Source organism: Dromaius novaehollandiae, chromosome 4 (assembly GCF_036370855.1).
Source record: "Dromaius novaehollandiae isolate bDroNov1 chromosome 4, bDroNov1.hap1, whole genome shotgun sequence".
NCBI lineage: Eukaryota > Metazoa > Chordata > Aves > Casuariiformes > Dromaiidae > Dromaius > Dromaius novaehollandiae.
Window position 1 is genome coordinate 19,361,535 of NC_088101.1, and position 15,751 is coordinate 19,377,285.

General features: G+C 36.8%; 1 protein-coding gene across 2 annotated transcripts in view; it reads right to left on the reverse strand.

The window, feature by feature from the left end:
- Positions 1-1,570: 1,570 nt before the first annotated feature.
- Positions 1,571-15,751, reverse strand: part of UBE2D3 (ubiquitin conjugating enzyme E2 D3) — a 36,888-nt gene continuing 22,707 nt past the window's right edge. For both annotated transcript variants that reach the window (XM_026108957.2, XM_064510542.1), the window contains exons 2-7: positions 9,616-9,679; positions 9,500-9,531; positions 6,919-6,996; positions 5,975-6,080; positions 4,522-4,615; positions 1,571-3,083 (exon numbers count right to left, since the gene is read on the reverse strand). In XM_026108957.2, the coding sequence (XP_025964742.1) occupies positions 3,038-3,083; positions 4,522-4,615; positions 5,975-6,080; positions 6,919-6,996; positions 9,500-9,531; positions 9,616-9,679 (420 nt within the window). In that variant the 3' untranslated portion in view covers positions 1,571-3,037. The remainder of the gene's footprint in view (positions 3,084-4,521; positions 4,616-5,974; positions 6,081-6,918; positions 6,997-9,499; positions 9,532-9,615; positions 9,680-15,751) is intronic.

A 15,751-nucleotide genomic window follows, 5' to 3' on the forward strand; every position in this document is an offset into this window, starting at 1 on the left:
TCAAACTTAAGCATAGCTAGAAATCTCAAAAATTCTTCTAAAAACACCACTGTTGTCCCTTTTTGTGTTACATTTTTGAAAATCTTTTACGTATCTTGTTTTGACACTTGGTTATGAATACCCTCAAATAAAAGCCATTAAAATATATTTTGCTCAATCCAAGACTTTTAGGATAGAATTACCTCAAGTTATTACCGTATTTATCATCATGAAATAGGTCTTTTAATAGAACTGGACAGGACAGCTCATTTTCTCACTAGAAGATGAAATTAAGAGTCCTTTTCTCCTTATGTTTCAACAGTAATCAAGTTCTACTACATACCTTTTAGACCTTCTGTGCAGTTTTGGTAGGTGAACTATTCACTGAAGTAATCACCAAGTGTTTTGTTTTGCTCTGAAGTTCTCAAATTCTTTAGTTATCTCCCTGCCGGCTCACGTTAACCACCTTCTCTCCCCCACTCCTTCAGCAGCAAGCCCAACGTAGCTTTTGCAGGAAGCCAGCGCTGGACGCTACTTGAGACTGCTGGAGGCAAACCAGCCATTTCCCACCTCACAGCGGTAAGCATCTCAGCATGGCCTCTCCCACTGTTTGAGCTGTAAATTCCCCCTCATCGTTCTTCTAAAGTCCATACTTTCTAATTATAAAAAATTACCACAGAAATGCCATTACAGATGTACAAGAGAATGTACAGTGGTCCAAACAAGTTTTCTGTCCTCTATGTAATATATTACCTGTGGGCTGCTCATCTTCTCCTTCCCTGACCCTCCCTCACCCGCACCCGCTGGAGTTGTGAGGTATAAGGCACCAGACTTTATGCAAGAGATCCTTCTCCCGCGATCACACAAGAAAAGAGATTTGCATTTAGTGGCTATGGTTCCGAGACAAAGCGACAAGCATCAAACTAACACAATTAACAAAAAGGTGGGATCAATGCGTTTGCCAGCTTGTAAATATAAGCTTTTACCTCAATTGTTATCACCACAGGCAACCACATCGTAAGTATATCCAGTTCCAACAAAAGTGGTACAAGTATATAAGGAACTAAAAATCTTTGGTTAGTGAAGCAGAAATACTGCAGGAACTGCAACTTCATCAACAAATTTAAGAAAAGATCATTTCAGTGAGGCATGCACAGTTAAGAGGGCCCAGGATTCTTAATGTCAAGCCAGCTGGAAGTTTTAAAAGAAAGTTCACCTTCATATTTTAAAACCAGAACAAACCATGTCCAAACTGCATATTCAAATTTTTATAAAAATTAAGGTTTAACATTTATTTTACATCTAGCTTTCCACATCCATGTGGGGACAAGGAATCAGAATGTACATAACTATAAGCAGTGCAAAAGTGGTGCCAGTGCGAAGTCACAGATGCACAATAAACTGATAGTACAAGACTAGAGAAAGTGAAGCTATGGATGTTAAGAATGGAGACCAAAAAAACCCAACCAAACAAACAAGGAAAAATATGAAGGAAGAGGGCAGGAAACAGGAGAGCCGGATGCTTAGTAATGCCCTTGTTGCTGCAAAGATAAACTAATGGCACAAGACAATGTTTCTTGTAGAACAAAAATCCAATAGCAATGAGTCTTTATTCACGTTTAGTCACCTGACATGAGGAAAGTGTCTGTTGCATTAAAATAGTCATTAATGTAAATGGCAGCATGGCTGAACAAGTCCTTTTCAATGGTAACGAACATCCCACATAGTAAAGTCACTTCAACACAGCCTCATGACAATTCCCACATCAAAACAGTACTTTATTTTATATTTTTTGCCTCATCATTACTCCCACATTAAGATCTTTCAGCTGTCAAGCGTACAAGGTGAAGAAAAAGGTTCTCAGTCAGCAAACACAGGTGCATCAGGAAGCATCTCCACAACACACCACTTCAGATCTGCTGGGTCCCAAGTCCATCCTTGAACGCTGGGCTCCCAGCACCAAGTGTAGCACACAACTAAGGCTACACTACTATGTTAGCTTATTAATTCTGCATACATCAGGCCGAACAATGTGTCAACCTGCAACAGACTGAGTATTATAACTGAAAATGGCAAAAGATTCGCTCTATCGAACTTTACATCATTATTTGATGTTAAACAATGAGGCAAATCCCAACAGTATATACAAAAACCAGCTTTGCTTTTACAAAAGATTTTGTTTCCCATATTGATTAATCCAGGCAGCTAACTCATTGGTTTATGCAACTTTATTGAAGAAAATAAATCAATTACTAGCAGAGCTATTAGTTGATCACTCATCCATTGACAACTTGCATCATTTATTCAGTGCTATATTAAACAGTGTTTTGGAAGACAGATTAACTAATAGCTCCAAGCCTCCTAACAAAATTTAAATGAATTACAAAAATGTTCTTAGACCCTATTTTGGAATACAAGGGATGTCTGACTTCCAATTTCCATTCTCTGTAAAACAAGAACTGGTCATTCCTTTATTGACATGCATAAGATACATCACATTTTCTGTTCTGCTGATGCTATAGATTCAGTACCAATTCTCCAGACACATCAGTTATGAGCAAAAGTATATAGCAAAACCTCAGTTCTCTAACACTGGAAGGTTTAGAACAAGATGGATGTTGCTACAGCAATGTTACTTCTTTGATGGGAGAAAACAGAACATCCATCTCCCCCCTCCCCCCTTCAGGTGATATCTTCAGTATCTGTTAGAGCAGTGAGGAATGTTTTTGTTTTTTGTTGTTTTTTTTTTTAATCTCATAACCAAGTTAGAATGAAGACATTGGCCACATAATACACATGCTCCATTAAAAAAAAATCTGAATCTTGGGCAATTGTTCTTGTGTAACTACTTTACAGATTCTAAAAGCAGTTATTGTCCAAAGCTGGAAGAACTAAAGTCTTCTCAGATGAGCATGTGCATGAATGGAAGGAGGTAAACAAAAAAATAAAAAAAGATGAGGTCTGATAGGGGAGCAGCCGGATAAGAAAATCAAAAAAGGAACAGTAATTTAAAGTTTATTCCAGCTATAATGCAGGTTATTCTGACTTTAAGGTAGCATCACATGGCATACTTCTGAGTCCATTCCCGAGATATTCTGTTGTACCTGCAAACAAAAACAGAAATAGAATTAGTGCCAGCAAAAGAACAGGTCAATGATAAATTCATACTTTATCCCCATCTCCCTATTCTTCGTCACATTAAGAGAAGCTTCTTTCTACACTAACAAATGGAAAAAGCCCTGAACAAATCCCTTCCTAGACGGACTTAGATATTTTCTAATTTACATAAAACACTTCAAATCTAAAATGAGCAGATTTGCTAGAGGTTTGTTGTGAAAGACTACTGAAGAGGAAGGAATACAGACCACCTGTGGTGGGAGGGGCAAGGGGAGTGTTTTGTTTAAATATGGTCCTTAGGATAACTATTATAGAGTACCACATGCCATCAGTAAAGATTACTTGGTTAATAGTATCATTGGATACAGAATTTATGTCAATTTTCCTATTTTAGAATAAGACAACAGTAAGCATCTCTTCATGCTCAGTATTCTCCTTTGACATTAATATACTGGTCAAGCAATTTAAAAAAAAGAGTAGTAACAGAATCTCTCTTTAAATACAGTACTTCCACAGGAATTGAGCTGACAATTAGTTTATACTTAACTCCATGCTTGTCAGTAGTAAGTTAATTTTTAACTATACAAGCAGATCATAACCCCTATATATTTTCCTAGTTTAGAGTATGTAGAAGATAAGACACCGCTAAGTAATAAAAAGTTTAAATTTAGATAGTCTAAATTCATGCATGTCTATGCATGAGGTCTGATCACAGAGTATGGTTTCCAGGGCATCATTTTTAATGAAATTCTGACAAAATCTGGGTAAATACTTACCAGAACAAGTTCACAAGCTGGCTCAAAACTTGATAATTATTTCGTACTTTTTTTTTTTTTTTTGCCATGCAAGAGCAGTATCTGTGAGAAATAGTGACTAGCCAATACATTTCACACTAACCACAGACCAAGCTGTTAAATATTCAAGTTCAGTAACTGGTGCATCCATTATCTGTTAGTTAATCCAGTGCCTTAAAGCATGCAGCACTCAAGTGCTGACAAATTTCCATTTTGTTAAATGCACCATAATGTGCAGATATTCTTACCCTACAGCATAGCGTATTTCTCTGTCCACTCTCTTGCTAACCTATTGTACCTAATTGGACAAGTATATTTAGCATTAACATAAAACCAAAGGCTACTTTATATAAAGTTTGCTATTCAAGCATAGTAAGCCAGTAAGTAGGCAATACACACTTTCAAATCCTGCCACATTTGTGAGAAAAAGATACTCTCCCTCCCCTGCAACTTCAAAGATACTAAGTCCCTTTGTTTTTAAATTATGAACTACCAAGAATAGCTGTCTCTTCGACACACAACTTTTCTCCATCACAGATTTTCACAAAAGGCACACTCAATACAATTGCTGTCTGACAGAGCACTCTTCACAAAGTTTGTTAGAGTATGTCTTACGTAACTCTGTACTTACTTGTCTCTGTCTGTTTTATAGATACGTGCAATCTCTGGCACTAGTGGGTCATCTGGATTTGGATCACATAACAGTGAACAAATGGATAAGAGAACTGTTAAAAAAAAAAAAAACAACACTCAATAGCAAAACAGGAGCAAGGATCTCGGAAACAATGGAGCATGGCTCTTTGCATTAAGACAATGTCAGCATGCTAGAGGGCCCAAAAATCCTTTTCCTGATACACGGCCACAGTAAATTCGTAGCCTACTCTAAATAAAAAGTCCAAAATGACTTAGAACTCCCAAGAACTATTTATTTCCCATTTCCCAATACTCACAGCCTTCAGCATACACACACAAAAATAGCGCCATTGTCCCCTGAACTATGATGCAAGGCAGCAGCTAACTAAAGCACATTGCTATGTATTCTGATGATCAACATATCCCATGTTTTTCATCACTAGAATCAGAATTTTCATCAGACTCCATTCTTTCTCTGTAGTGTCTAAGATAGTAATACTCCAACCTGCACTGATAAAACTACACGTATGTTGTAAAATGAAGGAGTAAGACTGCTAGGGAGAAACACTGTTGCAGGCCGCTATAGGATCTGCATCCTCTACTCTCACAGCAGCTTTAAAAGAAAAACGGTAGTGACGTTAAAACGTAGGGGATTCACATTCATATCACAAACATACTCCTTGGACAGACAAGAATTACAAGTTCTGTAGATAAAGAAGCACCTTGATGGATCTTTTGAAGCCACAGTGACCAGTGTAAGAAGCCAAACAAACAAAATTCTATCATCATGAAGATATTTGAGAACTGGCATTTACTACAGTAAAATGAGGAAAGCCACAAAGCTTCTACTGCAGCACAAATTCAGCTTATCCTGAAGCACAATTAGTAGGCTCAGTCCACGAAGACAAGGCCACTGCATGGTGTCAGAAAGCAACATGTATCAATATCTATTCTTTTATTTATCTATCCACAGAGGTATGCCAATATAACTCAAAATGTAATTCTAAGCAGACTCAAACATTCAAAAAGCTATATAGACTTCATTATTAAAAACTGAACTGAAACAAGCCATCTTTAAATTGATCAGCAAAGGTACGTCTACATGCACAGGTGCAAATAAGCAGTTTCTCAGCCTTAGCTTGAACACACTGCCACAGGCCTGTTTCAATCCAGATGCTGGCAATCCCCTCTGGGACCACGCTAGTAAGCACTGCTAAGAATACCAAAGCAAGTAAGTGGCCAGACGAGGCCTTAAACAGCCATGTAGCAGAAGGTGCTTGAAAAAACAAACATCCATTCAAAATGCAGTAAGATATCATTATCAAACTGGCAAAACACAGGCTAGAATGACTAAGGGAAAAATCAAGAGATGGGCAGGAACTCGAGACAATCAAAGCCAAAAACACAGTATTCAACACAAGATGGAAACACTTCCCCTTCAGAAAAGTTACCTTTAGAAATAGTTAAAGCAGGAGACCACTGTGATCTTAGAATATCGAGACAAATGCTGCCATTACTGTTAATATTTGGATGATAGATTCTTGTTGTAAATGCAACCTATAATAAAAAAAAAATACAAAAAGTGTGTTTGTCTGTGACAACTACGATGTCACTTTCTTTTCAAGCAAGCTATTAGTCAATTCAGTTTATTCTAAAAGAAAAGCAAGAATTTAACAGTTAGACTGCACCACAAATTCACAGAAATGCACCCAAAGCAGCAGCCTCTGGATTTCAGATTACTAGGCGTTCTAATCAGAATAGAGAGAAGCCACGCATGAGGCTATGTTTTAATCACAGGCGCCTGTAACGTGATGAAGACACACAGCAGAATTGTTTCAATCATGGTAACACGGCTGTCAGAGCTAAAGAACTTTAAACACTACGGCCACTTCAGGTTTTCTGCTTTTCATTCAAAATTTAACTTTGCCAGCAACTAACTTTATTTCACGATTACCACCAGATCATAATAGATACAACAGTCACTGATTTTAGACACTCAACAAGTCTATCTGTATCATTAGGGTCACATTTTTATACAACAACCCAAAGAGCTATACAGTAAGACTTGACAGTCCCCTAAGCAAGAATTCTATTACAGTAACATAAAGCCAATGAGTTTTCCTAATTATTAGATTGTTACAAAAACACAAAAGAAAACAAACATTATTCCAAGCAGTTTAGAATTACTGTGTATGAACATGCTCCTTGAATATATGCCAGCACATAAGTTCATGGGCCAGTCAGAGAGGGATAGGCACCTAAGATAGTGTTTTTTATAAGACTGTATGAATGAAGTGAGAACTTGATAATACTGGAACTCAAATCCCCACAATTTCTATCCTGCACTCAGTTCCTTAAAGAGCACTAATTTCACAAATAAGAAAGGAATACTTACCTTAGGTGGTTTGAAAGGGTAGTCTGTAGGAAAGTGAATTGTCAAGAAGAATACACCACCCTGATATGGACTGTCATTCTGTCAAAGCAAGCAAATAATTTCCCAGTTATCATCTTTAGGACTACATTTCACCAAAGATGTTGTTTTTAAATAAATAAAGGAGAGGAAATGTGTTTAAACAATAGAACTGTTTAATTCACTAATAAAACAGAGATGCTTGCTAAAATTGAACTACTCCTTCCTAAGGTTAAGTGATGCAGAACAGATATGGGACACCTTTTGGATGGACCTCTCTGAGCTAATGCTTCATAAAAAAAAACTTCTGTGACAATCTGCTCAGGACAACTTGCAAAGGCATCCAAACTTCTGAGACAGCTCCAAGACCTAACAGTAACAGAGTGGGAGTCTTGTCTAACAAGCTCAAGAACCTGAACTTCTGTGCTTGGAGAGCCTTTGTTACAATCACCCAAGTAATCATGGCCAAAGACAACTCAAAGGCCTCCTGTCTCTTTGGCGTAGGCACTGTTTAGCCCTGCAGAAAATCTCTTACACACAACTAACTCCCTGCTCCCAAAAAAAAAAAAAGACCCGAAAAACAAACCACCAAATTCCTCCCTCTTAGAAATTCACCATAATCTGGTACATGAAATATTTTACATTACCCTGCACCAAAGAAACAGTTATAGGAAGAATTCATTCAGATTTTAGTATTAACAATAAAGTAACACTTGAAGCATGGAAGCTGACAGAGGATAAATGGAGTGACTAGTTATGGATTGTGCGAGTTACTACTTACAAGAAGAAAGATGTTGTAAGAAGTTTTAACTTGAAATTACAACTAAAAATATCTGAAATGGAACTAATCTTGTTTAACCTATAGACTACAGTGCTTTTAATTCCAGACTCAAGACTATGAAAAATGAATTTGACACACAGAGCTCAGAGTACACTTATTTAGAAACTGAACTTTCTTATTGTTTGAAAGAACATTTCACTTACGTAAAGCAGTAAGTGCATCTTACTATATTAAATATCAGTAAATGAAATTCTTTATTACAAGATAAGGGACGCAAACTTGTCAAAGTGTAGGTTATACGCCACATAATCTCTGCCAAAACTGCAGGAATAAACATATAACCTCTTGTGGTTGATCAACACATACTAGAGGAGTTGAGGAGCCAGCAAGCAACCCTTTTTCTACACATTCTCTGGGGACACATTTTAGCAACTACAGAAGCAAACTCCTCCCACAATCTGTTAGAACTGGAGAAGACAGAGTATGCATGCTCCTTTACATGTTACTAACAAAACCACAGCTTGTATAATGTCATATTATATGCAGATGTGGAATGCCAGATGATTGGCAGTACAACCCTTGTCTTTTATTAAAAATGTTAAGCAACACCACAGGCGCATTAGAACTAGTAGGACCACATTATCCCTCGAGGTACTTCCGATACTCAATCTTGGGACTGGAATGCAGACCTTTTTGAAGTACGAAAAAAAGGAGCTGTACATTGTTAAATCAGAAGGGGAAGTAAAAAATATTAATCCTATTTTTGAAGTCAACTGATGTTTACTACCTATGACCACGCTGACACAGAAGCCAGGTACATTCAGACTCAGTATAGCGAAGAAGATGCCTTACATTTCAAATATAAGCATAGCTTATTGAACAGTTCCATCTTTTTGAGGCTCCTAGTTACATTCAATGAGGACCAGAGACTTGGGAATGCAGAACCATTTTACCAGTCAGGAGAACCTCAAATAAGTAAACTTTCAGTGGTGATCTGCTTAAACCTCATTTGTAGCCATATATAAAATCAGGGCAGTATAGCATCACCAATACTTAATTCCTACTCTGTAGCCTAAGTAGAAGCATCACATAGGGGCTCCAGGTCTACTGACATCTGATAATTGTCTCCTCAAGTTATAGGAGGCTTCCTTTTCTAAACATGGATAACCAGCCCCAAGAGCTCAGTACATCAAGTGACTGCAGGTTAGATTTTTAGTAAGCACAAACAGTTGCCTTCTTTACTCTAATAGGGGAATACTGTAGTCACATTCAGGTATCAGATGGGCATTGCGCATTTATATAGGTATGCACACACGCATCCCCCTAGTTGCATGTGGAACCTCACATTTCAGAGACTTTTTACCTTCTATTCCCAGAAGCATCCAAGATCTTAGTACCTGATGCTAGATCAAAGAGGGCATCCCTAATCTCTTCTAAAATCTGCATAAATGCAGCCCAACTAATTGCCAAACCTGGCACTAGTTCCGACTACAAAAAAGGTCCATGCTAGATTCCAAATGTAGAAACAGTCAAATACAAACTAAGTAATAATGCCTCACACTGCTCTGAAGATTATTTCAGCTCAAATGTGTGTCCTGGTACAACACTCCAGCAATAAAATAATAATTGTCAGACTGGTTTTTTTTCACCTTCATTTTCAGTCACTGTAAGGAGTATCTCTAGAACTAAAGCCTGATAAGAGTATTAAAAAAAAAAAAAAGGTTCATCCTGAATAAGAACTACTATATAAGTTTAATATTACATCACAAGAATTAGAATACTTACAGGTCCCATAATTGTGGCTTGCCAATGAAACACTACAAAAGAAAAACTCCGCATTATTATCTAGGCATGATATGCTTTGTGTTAGCAGAGCAAAACTGAAACTTAAGGTTACTTACTGTCATCTCCAACGGGACCCGCTGAACACTGTGCTGGAGGATCACGGGCTAAGTCGCTAAGTTCCTTCAAAACAAAACAAAACAAAAATCTGTTCAGGGAATGTTAACAAATTCAACAGTCATTTTCACTGAATGTCCAGCAAAAACAGTTTTTCCATATATGAGTACAGGAGAATGTGCAACAACAGCTATTAGAACCACTGGGTCGGGATCAGGGAACGTCTTCATAAATGAACAAGATTGCCAGAATTGGCTATGAAGATATAGTTACAATGACTGTTTTTCCAAATGCAAATCACTATTTTATGCACCTGTTAAGATACCCCTGCCAAGGGTGGAATAGAGGACAGGAGGACAAAGAGCATAACATAGGCAAAGTCCAACCCATTTCTGATTGAGATTTTCAAAGATTAAGTCTTAGTTGGAGAACCCTTAAGCAGGAAAGAAAGAGAAAGTATGCTATTCGTTATACTCTTCATGATGTGAAAAACATTATGCATATGAAATCTGAGCTTTTAAAATCTGAGGTTTTAAAATTCAGAACAAACAGAAACAGAATATATCTTGCAAAGATTAAAGTAAATAGGAAAAATAAAAAGGCTGACAAATGTTGGGAACCAGGCAAAATATCTGTATTTTGTATCTTAAACTTCATGCTTAAGACAATCATGTCTTTAAAATTCTGAATAACTGAGCTGCAGAAACCTGTGGCCTCCCTCCCCCATAATGGAGGAAATAAAACCAGAAATTTATAGTGGAAAATTCCTTATGTGGTATCAAGATTGCTATGATGAGTCAAAGAAAGTCAGTATTAATTTTAACTCTGCTGCCTTGTTTAATCACTACGTAGGTTATTTGACTAGTGTCTTTTAAAATTAAATTTACATTTTCAGTTAAAGTACGCAACAGATACTTTCCCTCTTCCCTGCTCTCTTTTTTGAATCTAAAAATGGCTTCAATGACTTCTATAAATCTCTGCTTGTCAAGATCTGTCATGAGAAAAGGGAAAACCTTCATTCAGTCAGTCCCTTTCCTATGCATTAACAGGTGCACACAAGTTATTTTACTACAAGTCTATACAAGCCATTAAAACAAAATCTTTGTATTATGTTGTCAGACATTTAAGAAACCAAGGCATGCCTATTATGTTGGGAACAGACATGTATATTTGGACCAGACAAGTAACAGTTTTGTCTGTGAAGACCCTAACATATCCTTAAAAGTTTGAGAAATTCAGCACTTGATAAAAATTTAGTTAATGTAAGCCAACACACCAATCAGAAGAAATATTATGTTTTGTGTAATTTGAACTTAACACCTTGTTCTTTGGTAAGATGATAGTTGCTGCCAACACAGAAAGAGGTGGACACTATTTCAATATGTAGAACTACTTAGGTTTTAAGAAAACTTTAGACCCTTGTTTCCTCTCCCTGTACGTGCTGATTCTGTCACCTTTAAAATAAGCCAGAGTTGACCTTTACACTGCAATCAGGCTACACTATAAAACTGAATTGTATCAGGTGTTCATAAGCAATGGTACAGTGAAATTAAGACTATGGTTGATTTCATTGCTCTTGTTATTTAAAAGCATGGCCATGAGTTCATTCCAGATCATCCTGTTAAATCCCATTCCTGTGCTTTTCTCTATCATACAACACTCCCCAGTTATTACTGGGGGACCCTGTAACGCCCTTTTTTCTGCAATGTAACATTACTTATTAGGTCCATATGTAATTCAATGCAAATGGAAAAAGAAAAACTTGCTAAGTTACGTTTGTATTACCCATGTAAAGGCTAACAAGAAATGTAAAAGAACCTTCAGCTGCAAACCTTAGTTTCTTTTTTTTTCTTCATTTAACAAATACAAAAAGCCCTGTTAGGCTTCTCTCATCCAAACACCTCTCTTTCCATTTATAAGAATAATCAGTCATTTTTTCCAAAAGCTGGTAGAACCAACTTCCATGTATCCTTTGTCCCTGAACATAAACTGTAGCAATATAGTGAGCAGAAAGACACAAGTGTTAGTATTTTAACATTGTGTGATTATTACTGGCATATTTGATCTAATTGGTAAAAAAGATCAGGCGCTCTTTTTGGAAAACTATAATGGAGACCAAAAACTATGGAGTTTACTGGAATGATAAAAATGAGTAGTATGAAGGAAAGAAAGGGCAGGAAGAGACTGTAGCATAAAAGCAGACATTCAGAGGTATGCAATAGACTAGAGAGCTCTTCAAAACATTGCCTTCAGAGAAACAAGAAAACAGTACTCAAAATAAAATGCACTTGACATAGAAAATACCTTAACACAGCAGAAATACTAAAGAGTATATCAATACTGCAAGAAAAAAAATACATTGATAGCAATTTTGAAGACAAATTTAGGAAGTCCCAGTGAAAAATTTGTGCAGAAAAATAGCTTCAGTAACATTAAGAATCATTTACAAGCTGAAACATAGGCGCTTTAATACCCTAATCTCCAGTCATTTCAAAATGCATGTCCATACAGAGTTAGCCCTTTCAAGCACCAAAACTGTTCTAGAGAACAAACAAACAGTGATTTTAATAAGCTAAAAGACTAAACTTTTGTCCAGCCCACATCACTTACATTAAAAAAAAAAAAGCTAAATAAAGCAATTTGAAATACAGATAGGGTTAGGAAAACATGATACAGCACTTAATATTCTGACCACAGAACAAGTAATTTATCTACAAAAGTCAGAAATACAAGACGAGATTGTGTATTTTCTTGTACTCTCTTCTCTTCCCTTAGGTACTACAGCCAAAAGAGTAAAGTCTGCAGCAAAACTGGATGTTTCAGCAGAGCCTAAAATTTTGTGCAAGAACTTAGTCAAACATGAAACAAAGTACTGGGAAGTGTTTGCTGTTTACAGTAACATCAAACCTACTTTATATTATTGTTAAGTGCATAACACTTAACATTTACACAAAAGAAGGGAGACTTTTTGCAACAAGGGAGCAGAAAGTTCCCTCTGCGTAACTTTAAAAAAAGTGCCTCTTTCTGAAAGCTAGGACTCTCCTGAGTCCAACAGGCAAACTGGAATAACTGGAAACTGAACAAGCAGAGACATATGGGCCATGACATTCAGAAAGCAGTTGAAGCATTTCATTCAGGGAAAGGGAGGAGCCTCTTTTTTTTTTTTTTTTTAACCTTCCCACTTAACAGCAAAAAGGAATACTGACCTTGCTTCTTAGCTTAGCAATCAAGATCAACTATTCTATCTAACAGGCAAATATTTCAGCTGAAAACATTTCAAATAGCAAAACCAAGCTTGATAGATCACATTAGCTGACCAATATCACCCCATAATTGTTCCCTTATTTTTACTTGCTGCTTAATGTGGTAAGACCACATTAAGTTTCATTTTTAGTTTAACTAATATTTCAGAATTTAACTAAAATGTTAAAAAGTGTTCCTAAGCACTATTCTATAAAACACCTAACTGTAAAAAGGACCTTATGCTTCTCGTAGTCCTTCTGCTGCATTACTTGCTACGTCCAACCTTGCTTCTTTCTGTTTACCTTTAATTTCAGCAGTGTTTTCCTTTGTCAAGTGCTACTTAAGCTATATTCCAAAATTTCTTAAAAATACCAAAGTAGAAAATTCAATTGCAGAGGGATAAACCTGCATTTTCCTGCAGTCAGCTGCTACCGTTTTTCACTATACAGGTGGCTTAAGAAAAAAACATGCATTCTCAAGAAGCAAATTCCAAAGACTTTACATAGAAACAGCAAAACAAGCTTGATTCAGAGCGATGTGTTACATTGTCTACTGGAAGGGATTAGTCTTGAATTACAACCCTGACTAGTGGTCTCTGCCTCTGCCACAGGTTTCTGGTATAGCTCTAGCATATCACTATTTCTTCGCCCCAGTTTCCAAATATAAAGTTGTGATAGTTACTACCTCTCCGCAGGGATGATTAGTCACACAGCATTTTACAGATTTAAGGACTATTTAAGGACTATGTACCAATGCAACTGTTAGAGGACAGTGGCAATAAGAAACCATGCATGTACAATTTAGCACATGAGTTTTGGAAAACTGACAGACAACCAGAAATACAGCAAGAATACCTGTCACTACAGACAGACAGACACGCTTTAACACAAATTCAGCATGATGGTCTTCTGCCAGTCTGCCAAACAGTTTCATATTAAGTGTGGGGTAAGATGCAGTTTTACTGGAAAAACAGCTGCCTTCTTACTCATCTCTCCTCTTTCCCAATAAATGTAGTAAAAAGCTAACCAAAAAATAAACCAGTACTTTCAAGACAAAAATACTTTAAAAAGCTAACTAATCTGCTTGTTTTGCACAAATATAATCATAACTAATGCAGAGAATTTGGCTTACGCTTCAAGTGACAATCTAAAACACTGACATCTGAGTCTCGATTTGAATGCAGGACTACGATCCTGGCTGATATTCTAAAACACAGAAGTGACATTTTTTTGACAGAAAAGTTGTTAAAGAGCTCTCAAGCAACTCCTCTTTACCACATATTTAAAAGATGACAAGTCATCTAATGGGTGAAGAAAATGCAAAGAATGGCAAAGGCTACCTCTTCCAGATGCACACAAGCAGGGCACTGAAAGAAAATACTTAAGGCAACCAGTTGCTTTTCTTAGAGAAGTTTTCAGGTCTCAACAAACTGAGTAACAAGCAATAGTTTCATACCTCGTGTGCTGCCTTTTTACAAAATAGCAAGCTGAGCAGAATCACTGTCTGCTCCCTTTCTTCCTCAGTTTGTCAGAATGTATATTCCTGTGGCACAACAGCTATGCTTCTCAAGTATAAGCTGGAGATAGCCTGGGCTTATTTTTAATAATAGCAGCAGCTAACTCAAACACAGAGTGGTAGAAGATCATTTCTACCAGAGTGGTATACAATCACTCTTCTTTCACAGGGATAAACTCGCAGTTAGGTTTAATACAGGTTTGTAGCACGATTATTCCTTAAAATCATATACTGCAGTTTTCTGGTTTCTAGGCAAAAAAAGCACAATGGAAGAAACTGGGTTAATTTGCTTTAAATTCCCAGACAAGAACTTGTCCCACCTTGGGAGTGAAAAGGAATGTGTAGTTAAGTCAGAAGTAAAAAAAATAATAATAAACCCCACACACACACTTAAGCCAAACAAAACCCAACATTTATTAATTTGAGTGCCTGTCTAATATAGTCGGTGTCATAAACAGGATATTTCAAACTCTAAGCATCCAAAAATTCATCACTATATTAATCTTTACTCATTAGCTCACAGTTGAAAACAGCTTTCAAAAAGAAGAGAGGATGGGAAGCAGCTATAAAGAGTGTCAAAAAACATTTAAGCCTGTCTGAAGATAAAGAAGAATAAACCAGCAAAGAACTACTGCCTTATCCCACACACCTGCCTTTGTAACATTCATTTCAGCATGAAAATTAATTATCCCTGGAAGCAGAAAATAATAGTTCGAAAGACCACTGAACGTGGATTTTTAAGCTGAATAAGAAAGCAAAGGCACAATACACATTACGAGACAAGTGCAACCAGCAGAAAATTATCAGTTTCAAACAAACCGGCCTCCTGCTTAACACTTAATAAATGGAGAAAAACAAAATATAATGACAGTGTGTAAAATAGAAAGATGTAAGCTGATACTGTTTAAGAAAAAGACATTCAAGCAAATATGCACTGGAATCACATGAAGATCAGGCACAGAAAACAGCAAGGCCCAAAGAGTATGGAATGCCTTTAGAGAAATTCAAAACACCATAACCAGGAACTTAACAGATATGATAGTCTCTGTTCTGAATATTCTGCTTCCTGTATTTTTCATGTTTGTTCTTTAGCCTTTAGAATTATTATTTTCAGGGTACACACTGCATATGGTTTGTACAATATACAGTGACACTGTCATAATGTAATGGAATATTAAAAGAGAGACATAAAAATACTCCGGTTTTAAGCTTAGCACTCAAGGAAGGAAATGCCAGACTGCTTTGCAATTGTAATTCAGTCACTCTGTGTGCTTGGGCTGTGACACAAACTACTCAGATGACTACATGCTATCTTTTCAAAGAACCAACATCTCAGCACACAAGTCCTTTCTGAATGAGGCTACTGTCTACAGGTCTTCT